General features: G+C 46.4%; 1 protein-coding gene across 2 annotated transcripts in view; it reads left to right on the top strand.

Moving 5' to 3' along the window:
- ZNF592 (zinc finger protein 592) overlaps positions 1-12,783 on the top strand; it is a 67,691-nt gene that overhangs the window by 33,762 nt on the left and 21,146 nt on the right. For both annotated transcript variants that reach the window (XM_067556041.1, XM_067556040.1), the window contains exons 3-5: positions 2,385-2,563; positions 7,046-7,222; positions 8,064-8,223. In XM_067556041.1, the coding sequence (XP_067412142.1) occupies positions 2,385-2,563; positions 7,046-7,222; positions 8,064-8,223 (516 nt within the window). The remainder of the gene's footprint in view (positions 1-2,384; positions 2,564-7,045; positions 7,223-8,063; positions 8,224-12,783) is intronic.

The raw sequence follows: 12,783 nt of genomic DNA, 5'->3' as shown, positions 1-12,783 counted from the left end.
TTATTGCATCATTGACAACGGAAGGGGTTTTTGCACCTTCCTCTGAAGCATCTGATACCAGGCCCTGCTGGAGACAGGATACCATCTCTCCATAGCTAAGCACATAGATTTGGCATAGTTATTCTGAGAAGTATTGTGACCAGGTGGATGAGATTTAGGGCTGCTTTATTACAGACAGGTTTATTACAGGTTCTATTCCAAACCTTTGACAGAATCATCTGATGGAACCTCTCAGGTCCTCTTGGTCTCATGACTCCCAGCCCAGAGCACTCTCCTATAGGCCAAAGGCATTTTTGTTGATGAGCAGGAACAGTTTACCTGTTGATATGTAAATGTCAGAGGGACAGCCAGGCCAGATCAATTGGAACATTCAGAATATTAAGGGAACAGTGCTGAACAAGTTCTGCTGTATATATGCAGATGGTAAGTTTGGGCTTATTCCTTCAAGATGCAGAGTGCTCTGGCACTGATCCAGCAGAGCATTTATGCACGTACTTAACTATAAGCATGTGAATAGTCCATTCACTGGGTCCACTCTTGTTCTTAACATTGTTTTATTGGATCAGAGCCTTTAGCATGAAGTCCTAGAGACTACCCACTTGCCAACTGCAAATTCATTGTCAAATTATGGAGGTTCTGGAGATGGGGGGCTGGAAGGGGGTAGGCAGTCAGTTTATTTTAACATTCTTGAAAACAGCTGACTCATTTTTTTCTCAGACTTGACTAAACCATCTAATCTGAGGCAGAGACTCAGCATAGAAAATTTCAGCCCTAACAATTAGTTTCTTACAGTTATGAGCAACTGAAAACTAGGGACTTTTAGTGGAAAATGGTAGGCCTTAACTATCAGCATTATTAATTTCATGAGATAAAACTACATAAGAGTACTTTCAGGTTGCATGGTTAAGGCCTCAAAAGTCAGAAAACAATAGAACAATTTTATCTGTATATCCTTGTGCAATGTGAGACAGTATTTAAATACATGATTTCATACTGTTTCTCAACTATTATATTTAAAAGTTGTTCACAACTTTACGTATGCATGTGCAGCATCTTGTAATGCTTTTCATTCTAAGTTTACATTAACTTCAGTATCATAATGGTCTAATATCTCTTCTTCTGAGTTAAACTTTTTATATGATATATTGTCTGTTGCCTACTGTATGTATTTAATAATTTTATCACTAACCATATACTAAATGTATAATATGACTCTGGCACACCAGGTGCCAGCTCATGCCAAGGCCCCTAGGACAAATGCAGAGCTAGAAACCAGTCTGATTCACCTGTGTGTTAACATTGTTAAAATAGATATTAAATTATAAGATTGTTTAGTGTTTAAACTTTATGAAATGCTTGTACATTGCTGTATGCATTAATTTCACTTATAATATCTGTATCCTATGTGATAAGTTAATAATTAAGTGTTTGCTTTGTATATATAGAAGCGTTTACTCTAAAACTGTAAACCTCCACTGTCAGGGCAAAAAGCGTTACCAAGTGTGAAATATTAGTTCAGGCAAGTCTTTATAGAACACCAGTGAACAAAATACTTTATTGAATACTCCCCCACGCCCATGAAGTAGAGACATGTACAAATCCTCATCCCATCAGTTTGAGCTTTAGGGAAAGGGGATAAAAATCCCTGTCAAGAAAAAATGTTATCACTATACTGCTTGCATTTTGAAGAGGGCAATATTTCTAAACATAAGCAAAGGATCCCCAAGTTGATTAGCTGGAGTTAGCCCTAAAGGACATACAGAGATTGCATATTACAGCAGCGTCTATTTCATTTTGAAACCTAAGACTGCAACTCATGTGTATGTGTATGTTTACCTGTTTTAAACTTGTAAATAACTTTATTTCTTTTTCCTAGTTAATAAATCTTTAGTTTATTATAGAATTGGCTACAAGTGTTGTCTTTGGTGAGGGATCTAAGATACAATTGATCTGGGTAAATGACAGGTCGTTTGAGACTGGAAGTAATCTGAATATTGTTGAGATTTTTCGTGTAAGAGACCATCTGTCACAAAGGCAGGCTTTTGCTGACGATTTCCAGAACAATTGACTTTCAGGCAGAGACCAAATATAAAAAATAACAGCCCCTTAGGTAAAAGTTTTGAAGAATTATGAGTGACACAAGACATGGTCTTGGAATGGGCACTCCTGTTGTAATAATTTCTAACTTTTAATTTTTAAGAGTTCAGCCGTGGAAGAAGCTGCCAAGGGACTGTGGAATCTCCATCAGTAGAGTTTTATACCAGGCAAAACCAGGGAACATTTAAATCCCTTCTAACCTAAATGATTCTAGGATGAAATTAGATCACTTAAGAAAAAATATGTAGAATAGATGGTTAATGTGATTTCTCTTTTTCTTTCTCCAGACTTGTCAAGTGTGCCAGATGGTGCTGCCTAACCAGTGCTCTTACTGTGCTCATCAAAGAATCCATGCTCACAAGTCTCCTTACTGCTGCCCAGAGTGCGGGATACTGTGCCGATCAGCCTATTTCCAAACCCACGTCAAGGAGAATTGTCTACATTACTCTCGCAAAGTTGGATTCAGGTTTGTGCTATTTAAAAGGATCTATCTGGGGATATGAGGAAGAATGGGAGACTATTTCAGCTCTCTGGAAAGAAAACAGATTTTTTATTATCTGTTGCAGAAAATTAGGCAGGTTGAGGTGCATGGGGTTATAAAAACTGAATCCAAAGTCACACAAAAAGATTGTTTTTAATATATTGATAGCAAAAAAATCACTTCCTCTTACCAGTTTGAGAAATGGATAAAGCCTGTTTATTTGGGTTCATAACTACTCACACATCCCAACTAAAGAGAGCTTTCTGGTACAGCAAAACAGATTTAAAAATATTTCATGAGGCAAGAAAAAGATTATAGTCAATAAAAACTATTGAAAGCATTTGAGTGCTGAAATGAATTTGAGCTCACTTTAAATGAAACAATAGTGACCAGTTTGTATAATCTTTGAGATGGATACCCAAAATGATTAGTGACTTTTGAAAATATTGGCCCTGAAATCTTTCTGGTTTTATGCCCCCATTCAAGCTTAAGTTCTCCAAATAGAGATTTCCCACACATCTGCAGGAAATACATAGATATTTGCAAGATTGTAAGATCCATTTGGTGCCATGAAGTGCATAGCAAGGAGCTGATTACATCTCCCTGGGGGTCTGACTACATAGAAAAGAAGAACCCATGGCTGGCCCATGCCAGCTGACTCTGCAGAGCTATTTCATTGATGTGTAGGTTTCCAGGCTTGGACTGGAGCCTGAGTTTTGGGACCGTCCCCTCTTGCCCCACCCGAGGTCTACACTGCAGTGAAACAGCCCCGCAGCCTGATCCCAGTGAGTCCAAGTCAGCTAGCATAGGCCAGCCATGGGTTTTTCTTTGCTGTGTAGACATACCCTGATTCTCCTGGCATATGTGCATTTGCCCTGCCAAAGGTTAGAGAAATCTAAGGACTACTCTAACTTAAGCCAGCTAACTGTGGTCCCCAACAGACCATACACTATCTGGTGAGAGTGTAGCAGTGTCCTAGCCATGCCCCTCTCTATCTCCTTTTATGCCTGTGGGGCGAGTGGTACATGTAGGAATCGGGTACACATCTTCATGCCAGCTGAAAGCTCCCCCACACTAGAGGAATTCTCAGCTGACCAAATCTGATTACTTCTAGTCCCTTTAGGTTGCTGGAATACAGTAGAGAATCTTGGTGTGAGATTTAGTGTCTTGCAATACACAAGGCTCCTTGTGCTCCATGGCAAGACGGATTTAAATTCTGTGACAAGGTCCATAGACTCTGCGCACTCCAGAAATTCTGCAACTGCTTCCAATACATTTATAAAATGGAGATTTTCATTGAATTAAATATAAAAATAAATAGTACATTCCTGGCATTTCTCTATTGTTTATTTTCACATTAAATTCAATTTATTTTGCACTGTCCCTACACTCTAGTTTTCAGCAGTATGCCATTATCTTTAAGTTTCAGCGTTAACAGCCCATTAAGAATGAATGGGGCAGTTCCTTTTTTCAGAGCTATTGGTTCAGGCTGTCTGCAAACTCAGGCCAACATCACTGCATTGGTTTCATTCAAGTTACATTTTCAAGCTTTTTCTTGCAACCATGAGGGCTAGAAACTTCACATGAAATCTGAGATTCTGAATCACAGAGCTGAGACAATGGGGGAATTCTGCTGCAGTTTCCATGGCTGCAGAATTCAAAGAGTACTGGTAAAATGTTTCAGATTAATTAACAAAAAGGAAAAAAATGGTATTTTTCTTATAACTGAAAACTTGGAATAGATAATTGTCAAATTGCATGTTTCATCATTTACTTCCATTCTCCAATGTGACATAGATGGGGAGGGCTTTGAGTTACTACAGAGAATTCTTTCCAAGGTGTCTGGGTGATCGGTCTTGCCCACATGCTTAGAGTCTAACTGATTGCCATATTTGGCATTTTCCCCCAGGTCAGATTGGCAGAGATCCTGGGGGCTTTTCGCCTTTCTTTTGCAGCATGGGGCGTGGGTAATTTGCAGGTTTAAACTAGTGTACATGGTGGAATCTCTGTAACTGGAAGTCTTTAAACCATCATTTGAGGACTTCAGTAACTCAGCCAGAGTGTGAGTCTATTACAGGAGTGGGTGGTTGCAGTTCTTGGCCTGCAATGTGCAGAAAGTCAGATTAGATGATCATGATGGTACCTTTTGATCTTAAATCTATGAGACATTTGGAATATTTTCTGAATGCTTTAGAAGAGCAACTGATTTTTGTTAGATGCTCTATGTCAATATCCCCTTTGTCCAATGTCAGGGCTTATCCCAGTCAAGTGGAAGGGGTTTTTGTACTTCAGCATCATTTGTGTTTTGTCATAGAGGAGGATCTTTGACAAAGCAGCAGCTGCTTTTACAAAGGACAGGATTTTTGTGAAAGTGCCTAGCTGGCTGTAGGAGAAAGGGAGCAGTGTGGCCACAGTAGTCACTGTTAGTTCTGTCAGTATCTCTGCCTCTTCTTTAAAGTTGGGGCCTACCACAAGGGATTATTTTTATTATTTGTATTGTGGTAGCAGATAAGAACCTCAATCATAAACCAGGGCTGCACTGTACTAGGCATTGTACACACCACACAAGAACAAAAAGTCCCTGCCCCAGGAGCTAAAAATCTAAATACAAGACGAGACAAGAGATGGATACAACAAACAGATAAGCGAAGCACAGAGAAACAATGAGCCAAAACTGTCCAGCATGAAAAGCAGTCAGCATTGCACATCGACTGCTTGAGAGATCTCCTACTCCAGCAACATTCTTGTGCCTTGGAGAAGAGGAGCTTTGAGAAAGCAACAGATAATTCCACAGCCCTTGAGTGGCTAGTCACTGTTCTGAAGATCCTGTTTCCAGACAGCTGCTGGTATGTCCGAGATCCTTTCTAAAACTAAGAAAACTGGGGAGTACATACACAAAAGCACTGTTAGTTAGGGTCAGGGTCTATGCATGACACTTGATGCACAACCTCAGACCCAAACATGAGTGAATGTCGTTTCCCAAAGTCATGCAGAAGGGACAGTTGAGGTGGTGGGATAGTCTGGTTTATTTGTGGTCGTAGGAGTTTGAAGAGGGGTTGCTGAAGGGCTGGCATCCCACAGAGTTGGGCTTGGACTACATTACTAACTTACATCAGTTTAACTACGTTGCCTTGAGGCATGGAAAATCAGCACCCCTGAGCAACGCAGTTATACTGACTTAACTCCTGGTGTGGACAACGCTATGTCGCTGCCACTTCTCGCAGAGGTGAAATACCTACGCCTACAGGAGAAGCTCTCCCGTTGGTGTAGGTAGCGTCTTCACTAATCGTTACAGCCACACAGCTGCACTGGTGTAGCACTGTCAATGTAATCAAGCCCTCAGAGTTGGGCTGTACAGTGTTTGTGCCAGGTGCGTAGGTCTGGATGGAGGAGGAAGAAGGTATGTGCTGTTAGAGGGCTTAACTTTTCCTTCCCTTGCTTGTGAGGTTTTGGGTTAGGCATGTTGCATGTAGAGCAACCTTGATTATACACAAAATAGTGTGTTTGTGTGTCTTGACTAAGAAAAGAGGTGGAATGGATGGGAAGAAGGAATGGTTAAGCTGTAATTACTGCACTTGTCAGCTGTTGCCAGCTCAGTGGGAGCAGTATTTCTGAGGTCTGTTTGATGGTGAGTTGGGAGGAGAGACTGAATGGATGAAATGCTTAAAATTTGGGGAACCTGGCCTGTAGGTCCTTGCCTGCCCCTATGGAACCTTCCCTTTGTTTCAGAATGGACACTGCCAGGTGCAGAGAGGTGGGTTGGGTGTACTGTCCCTGGAATCCCTCTTTGCTCTTTTTCCAGTACACACTTACCTACCCAGTCAAGTCATGTTCTCCAGAAATCATTCATTCCTTCCAACCCCTTCCTTATTTTTGTTTCGTTTCTCTCCTCCTCCTCCTCTCCCCCAATTTGTTTCCATGTTGCTGGTACTAAAGTGCCTAGTGCTGAGTACAATATTAGAGAGAGAGTCTCACCAGTTGTTTACGGAGGGACATATGATCTCCCCGCTGAAAATCATAATAGCCTGTACTGCTGCCATACTAAGCTGTTTTGTTATTGTGTTTACCATGTGCCCCTTCTACGTTTCTTATGACATTACCGCTTTCTAAACGCATTTCACGCTTTAAATAGCTCTGATTTGGATTATTTTCCCCAGATCTGTTAGTTGCATTTTTCTGAGCTGAATCTGAATTTGCTTTTTCTTGCCCGAGTTCTTAGTTTCTCTGGGCTCCTTTTGTATTTTATCTTTTTCTCACCGAAGTTGAGCATTTTCCAGCATTGTATGATTCATGAATTCTATTAACATTCTGCTTATTACCTCCTCCAGATCACTGCTGAAGGGTCAAGTGAGAGTTAGCACCATGCCCAGAGGCCCTCCACACTTGCCTGTTGTGGTTTCCCATTGGAAGGTGTAGAGAGGCAATGCCTGGTATTTGTAATGCAGATTTTTTTTCTCTGCCTTCCAGGTGTATCCACTGTGGAGTTGTCTTTATGTCGCTAGCTATGCTGAAAGTGCACATTGATGAGAAACACTGCGAAGTCTTCCACAAATGTTCTTTTTGTCCAATGGCCTTCAAATGTGCAGAGAGCACCACTGCTCACATTACTAGCCAGCACCCAGAAGAGCCTCACAAGACTGCTCAGTAAGTGCCCTTAGCATTTGAAAGCATTCACACAGTTTGCTGTTTACCAGATGTGTGTAAAGAGTGTTAGTCACTGGATGGATCTGGAACTGACATTCCCCCTCTCCCCCCCCCATCTCCTTCCTTTACTTGTCACCAGCAAAGGAGGGTGAGGAAAAGCTGCTGCTTTTGCTGTTAGTCAGAGGCTCCCTGCCCTGAATGTAGAGCCTCCAAGGGTTGGGAAATGAGGGGAGAGATAGGGAGGGAGCTAAGCAGCTGCAGAGTGGAATCTCAGCTGCAGCCCCCTGCCTGCTCAGGAACAAGAAGGGTACCTATTGGCTAGGAGCTTGCACTATAACTTCCTCCTCTGGCATCCGCATGATGGGGGCACCACAGCCTAAAGAAGCAGGAGAAACTCTCTTGTGTTCTCCATTCTGAATCCTCTCCTCCTTCCCCTCTAGCCCTGACTGAAAGAGCTTGTGGGGATGTGGGTGGGGTTGGGTTGAAAGTAACAGGTAGCTGGTGTTCTCTGGATGAATTGCCTTTGTAAAGCCACGGTTACCCTCCTAATCTATGCATGTAGGTAGGCAGGACTTAATGAACCCTCTTTTTAGAACACTCAGTGTGTGCCTGATGCATTCAGCCCCTTCAGCTAATTGCTTCCAATGGCTCTGAGGCCTCTGAAGCTTGTTGGGGGTACAGTAAAAAAAACTTGCGTATGTGCAGGCAGTACATTGAAAGAAGTCCATTCACTGAGAAGTAACTTCCCTTTCCAAGACTAAGTCATAGAGATTTCTTGTAACTAGTATCTTTTCAAAATAGTTAATCAACTGAGCATCAATTTTTTTTTAAATTGTTCCAGGGTTATCTACAAATGTTCTTGTGAGACTGTCTTTAACAAGAAGAAGCTGCTCCAGGAGCACTTCCAGCAGAATTCCAACAAGCTGTTGGTGGGAGTATTTAAGTGTCCACAGTGTCAATTAGTGTATATGCAGAAACAGCAGTTAATGCATCATGTCAAGGTAGGTAGCTGAAAATGACTTTCTGATAGCACAGAGCTCTTTTTTTTGTGTGTGTATGTATACAAGCAGAAGGACTGAGGGCAGAATATGGAAGTAGTTGTGGGGTTTTCTTTCTTTTATTTATTAAGTTTTTTGCCAGGGGCATGATGGTGTAAAGTAAAATTTCACTATACATGTTTGGGTAAAACTAGTAAATTTACTTTATTACAAAAATACATAGCACTGATGTTATACAATCATAGAAATGTAGGTCGTCCAGTCCCCTGTGCTGAGGCAAGAACAAATAAGTAAACCTAAACCATCCCTGACAGGTATTTGTTCTTTAAAACCCCCAGGATGGGGATTCCACAACCTCTCTTTGAAGCCTGTTCCAGGGCTTCGCTAACTTTATAGTTAGAATTTTTTTCTTAATATCTAATCTAAATCTCCCTTGCTGCAGATTAAACCCATTACATCCTGCTCTACCTTCAGTGAATGTGGAGCACAATTGATCACCATCCTCTTTATAACAGGCTTTAACATTTGAAGACTCATCAGGTCCCCCCTCAGTCGTCTTTTCTCAAGTCTAAATGTGCCCAATTTTATTAACCTTTCCTCACAGAACAGGTTTTCTAAACCTTTTATCATTTTTGTTGCTCTCCTCTAGACTGTCGAATTTGTCCACATCTTTCCTAAAGTGTGACGCCTAGACTTGGACACAGTACTCCTTCAAGTGCTGGTCCCTATCTGCATTCCACTGTGGGGGTATGCATGTGCTCCATGCACCTGAGACTGAAGATTTTTGCTGGCTGTTGGTGGGATTTGTCTTTGTCCACGCCTGTGCTCTTTCTCTTCTCGTGCTCTGAACTAAGTTGGGCCTGCCTGCCTCCCCAGTTCCTTTCTTCCACCACGTGATCTGAGATGGAACTTTCCAGTGTCCACGGAACTGATCCTCCAATTTTGAATCTGTAAATATTGTAAAATAAAAGCTTTTGTTAGGTAAGTGTTAGTTTTAGAGTTAGTTTGGTTAGTTAGAATTCGGAACAACTCGCTTCTGCCCCCTTCCACCTTGATATGGAATGCAGACTATGCCCAGGATTCAGACCTTCAAGAACAGCATCTCCTGCTCCCGAGCCTTCCTGGTCAGCAACGACCTTCTGAGGTGCCTCTTCTATCTCAGAGAAGCTTACACCTCTGCTGAGTGCAATATCTTCTACTCCTTTCCCAGTCAACCCAGCAAATACAGGAGTTCAGATGGAGGAGACGTGTAAGGGAGAATACTATGAGGCCTCAGTTAGATCCAGGCCAGGCAACCCACTCTCTTTTACACTGGGCAGAGGCCTCAAGGCCTAGTGCGCTCATGGATGCAGAGGTGAGAAAAGGTAGCCCCAAATTCCTCTTCGAGTGATTGCTCATGTCCATTCCAATATAGGTGAGTGCACAGCACTGTGCACGGGTTCCCAGAACTTTATTCCCCCCAGCAGACTCCGTAGGGCCGGCTCTGGTGCCCCCTGGAGTCCCGGGCGCATGCTGCGGTATATGAGGCACTGCCGGCCCTATGGCCCCTCAGTTCCTTCTTTCCGCCAATGACGGTTGCTGAAACAACTCTTGCTCTTCGCAAGTACCATTCCCCTTATTGAACTTTGTTGTTATTGCCTTAGTTAGTTAAGTAGTTGTTAAGTAGAGTTAGTTAGAATAGATTAGAAGCCCACAAGGGCTTTGTGTGGCCGGGCTATGCCCTGGTCACCTGGCTTTAAGTCTTGCGCCTCCTGCGGGAAGGCTTTCCCGCTTAGTGACCCCCACGTCCGCTGTCTCAAGTGCTTGGAGGAACAGCACAGGGGGGAAACGTGCAAGATTTGTAAGGCTTTTAAGCCGAGGACCCAGAAAGACCCGGACATTAGGCTAAAAGCCATCCTGATGGAAGCAGCGCTCCGCCCGGCCTCCGAGCCATCCCGATCCACCTCAGTGCCGAGCATCTCTTTGGTGCAGAGCGCACCACCGGCGTCAACTCGGTGCGAGAGGCATCTCCGGTGATGAAGAAAAAGAAGAGGCAGCGCATGGAGCACAGTCACTCCCCTGTGCCACTGGTACAGGTGGGGTCAAGTGTGGAGGTGCACCGGCCACGGCCCGTTGAGTCTTCTCTGGTGCCTGCATCTCCGAGTAGGTAGCCTCCCCCAACTCCTGGGAGTGGGGGAGTGCCCCTGCCGAGGCCATCGACACCGGAGGCTTGTCAGGCAGCAGGAGCCCTGATGACCTTGCCCACGCCTCTGCCCCCCCCCCCCCCTCTGCTGAGGGAGAGAGGGCTGGTGTCCCAGGGCAAGCCCATGTTGGATCCCCCCCAAAGGGCGGTCGAGACCCCTGGCAGGGGTGGAAAAAGTCTCCCGCCGGACGGCCATCGAGGGTAGAGTGTGGAGGCTCCCCTGCCAGCAGCTCCGAGTCCAGTTCATCAAGTCAATCCTCCCCTTGGCACCGAAGTCGGTCCCCGATGCCGGAGGCAGCATCGACCAGGCAGCGCTGCTCAAGGGCCGCCTCGCGGCGCAGGGACAGTTCACGTTCCCAGTCCCCGGTACCAAGATGGTCGCCCGCAACTATGCGGCGCAGGTCCCGGTCACCAGCGGGGAGCCCGGCACCAAAGGCCGCGCCCCCACTGATGCAATGCAGGTCCCGGTCGACCAAGTTGGGTTCAGCACCGTGAGGCTCCAGGCAGCACTGCTCCCGTTCCCCTAGGGGCAAACAGCACCAGAAGTCGTCAGTGTCGAGATGGCGGGTGTCTTCATCGACCTCCTCGGAGTGCGCCTCCGCTCGCTGGCACCGGTCACTGAAGCGGTCCTCGTCATCTGACACATCAGAAGTGTCAAGAGGACAATCCCTGGCACGGGGCGGCACCAAGGGCTGGAGACGAGCTCGACACCACCGCTCCAGTGTTTCGGGATCTCGAAGGAGCAGGGACACTCTGGGAACCAGCCAACGCCCCCCAGAGGCTCCTCAGTCAGTGCCGATGCCAGCCCCTGGTTGGCCCCAGGGTCAATGGCCTTATTGGGGCCCATGGGGCATTCAGATGGGGCAGGGGACACCTTCCGTCCCATCATCAGGGGTCCAGTCGGTGCCCCCCACACTGGACAAACCTCGTAAAAGCCATTCCTTGGACGAGGAATCGGACCCAGGGGAGGGATCCTCCATGGGTGCACTCCGTCGCTAGGGGGATGAGCGGCCGCAGTTCTCCCCGTTTTCCCCCTCCCTAGTCAAAGCAGCCTCCAGGGACCACATGGCGCAGCTGAGGGACTTCAGGGCGCACCAGGAGCTGCTTAAGACGGTGGCGTCTAACTTAAACCTAGAGGTCAAAGAGTTAGTGGAGGAAGATACCTTCTTCAACATGCTGGGGGCAGAGGGCCCATCAGGGGTGGCTCTGCCTGTCCATGACAGGGTCCTTAAACTCGCCAAGGCCCTGTGGCAAATCCCTGCCTTGGTCGCTCCTACATCCAGGGAGGCCGAGAAAAAGTACTATGTCCCGGCTGAAGGTTTTGAGTTCCTCTTCACCCACCCAGCCCTGGGAACCCTAGTGGTGGATGCTGCCAACCAGTGGGACAGGCAGGGGTATCGGGGTCCACTCCCAAAAACAAGGACAAGAAACTGGACTTGTTTGGGAGAAAAGTTTATTCAACTGCAGCACTGCAGTTTCAAATCGTTAACCACCAGGCCCTGCTGCACCGGTACAACTTTAATTTACGGGACTCCCTCAGGCAGTTCGCTGAGGCTTTGCCCCAAGTCCAGGCCGCAGACTTCGCCACGGTCCTCGATGAGGGTATCACAATGGCGGCGCTGCAAACCTCCAGTGACGCTGCAGACTCGGCGAGCAGGGCTATGGCCTCCGCCATGACCATGAGGCGCTGCTTGTGGCTGTAGTCCTCGGGGCTCTCCCAGGAGGTGCAGCAGTCCATTCAGGACTTCCCCTTTGACAGGTCGGGCCTGTTTTCCGATAAAACTGATGCGAAGCTGCACGGCCTTAAGGACTCGAGCCATGCTTCACTCCCTGGGCCTGTACATGCCCCAGGCTTCTAGGCAGCAGTCGCGGCCCCGGGTGCAGCAACAAACGAGGCCCCCGCCGAGGCTCTTTCAGCCCCATAGGGGCAGGGAGAGAAATAGGGGGTTTAGAAGGCAAAATCGGCCCCATAGCTTGTCCCCGGCCTCCCAGCAGGGGCCCCCTAAGGGATTGGGCAATAAGAAGGGGCAATTTTGATGGTGCGCCTGGGGGTGGCACCCTTACCATCCCCCTGGATCCGCCCCGCCCCTTCCTGAACAGACTAAGGCCCTTCTGTGCCGAATGGGCAAGCATTACATCGGACTGTTGGATCCTCGGAATAGTTCTCCAGGGCTATGCCCTGCAATTCACGTCACTCCCCCCCAACAGCCCTTCCCCTCCGTCCCTCTTCAGGGACCCCTCTCACGAGCAACTCCTCTTGCAGGAGATAGTCGCCCTCCTCGACATGGGAGCGTTGGAAATGGTCCCCCAAAATGAGAATGGGAAGGAATTCTATTCCAGATACTTCCTCATCCCCAAGGCAAAGGGGGGTCTGAGACTCA

Source organism: Emydura macquarii, unplaced genomic scaffold (assembly GCF_026122565.2).
Source record: "Emydura macquarii macquarii isolate MOO-44397 ecotype Brisbane River unplaced genomic scaffold, CSIRO-AGI_Emac_v2 contig_1644, whole genome shotgun sequence".
Taxonomy (NCBI): domain Eukaryota; kingdom Metazoa; phylum Chordata; order Testudines; family Chelidae; genus Emydura; species Emydura macquarii.
This window is presented reverse-complemented; position numbering and strand designations above follow the sequence as displayed.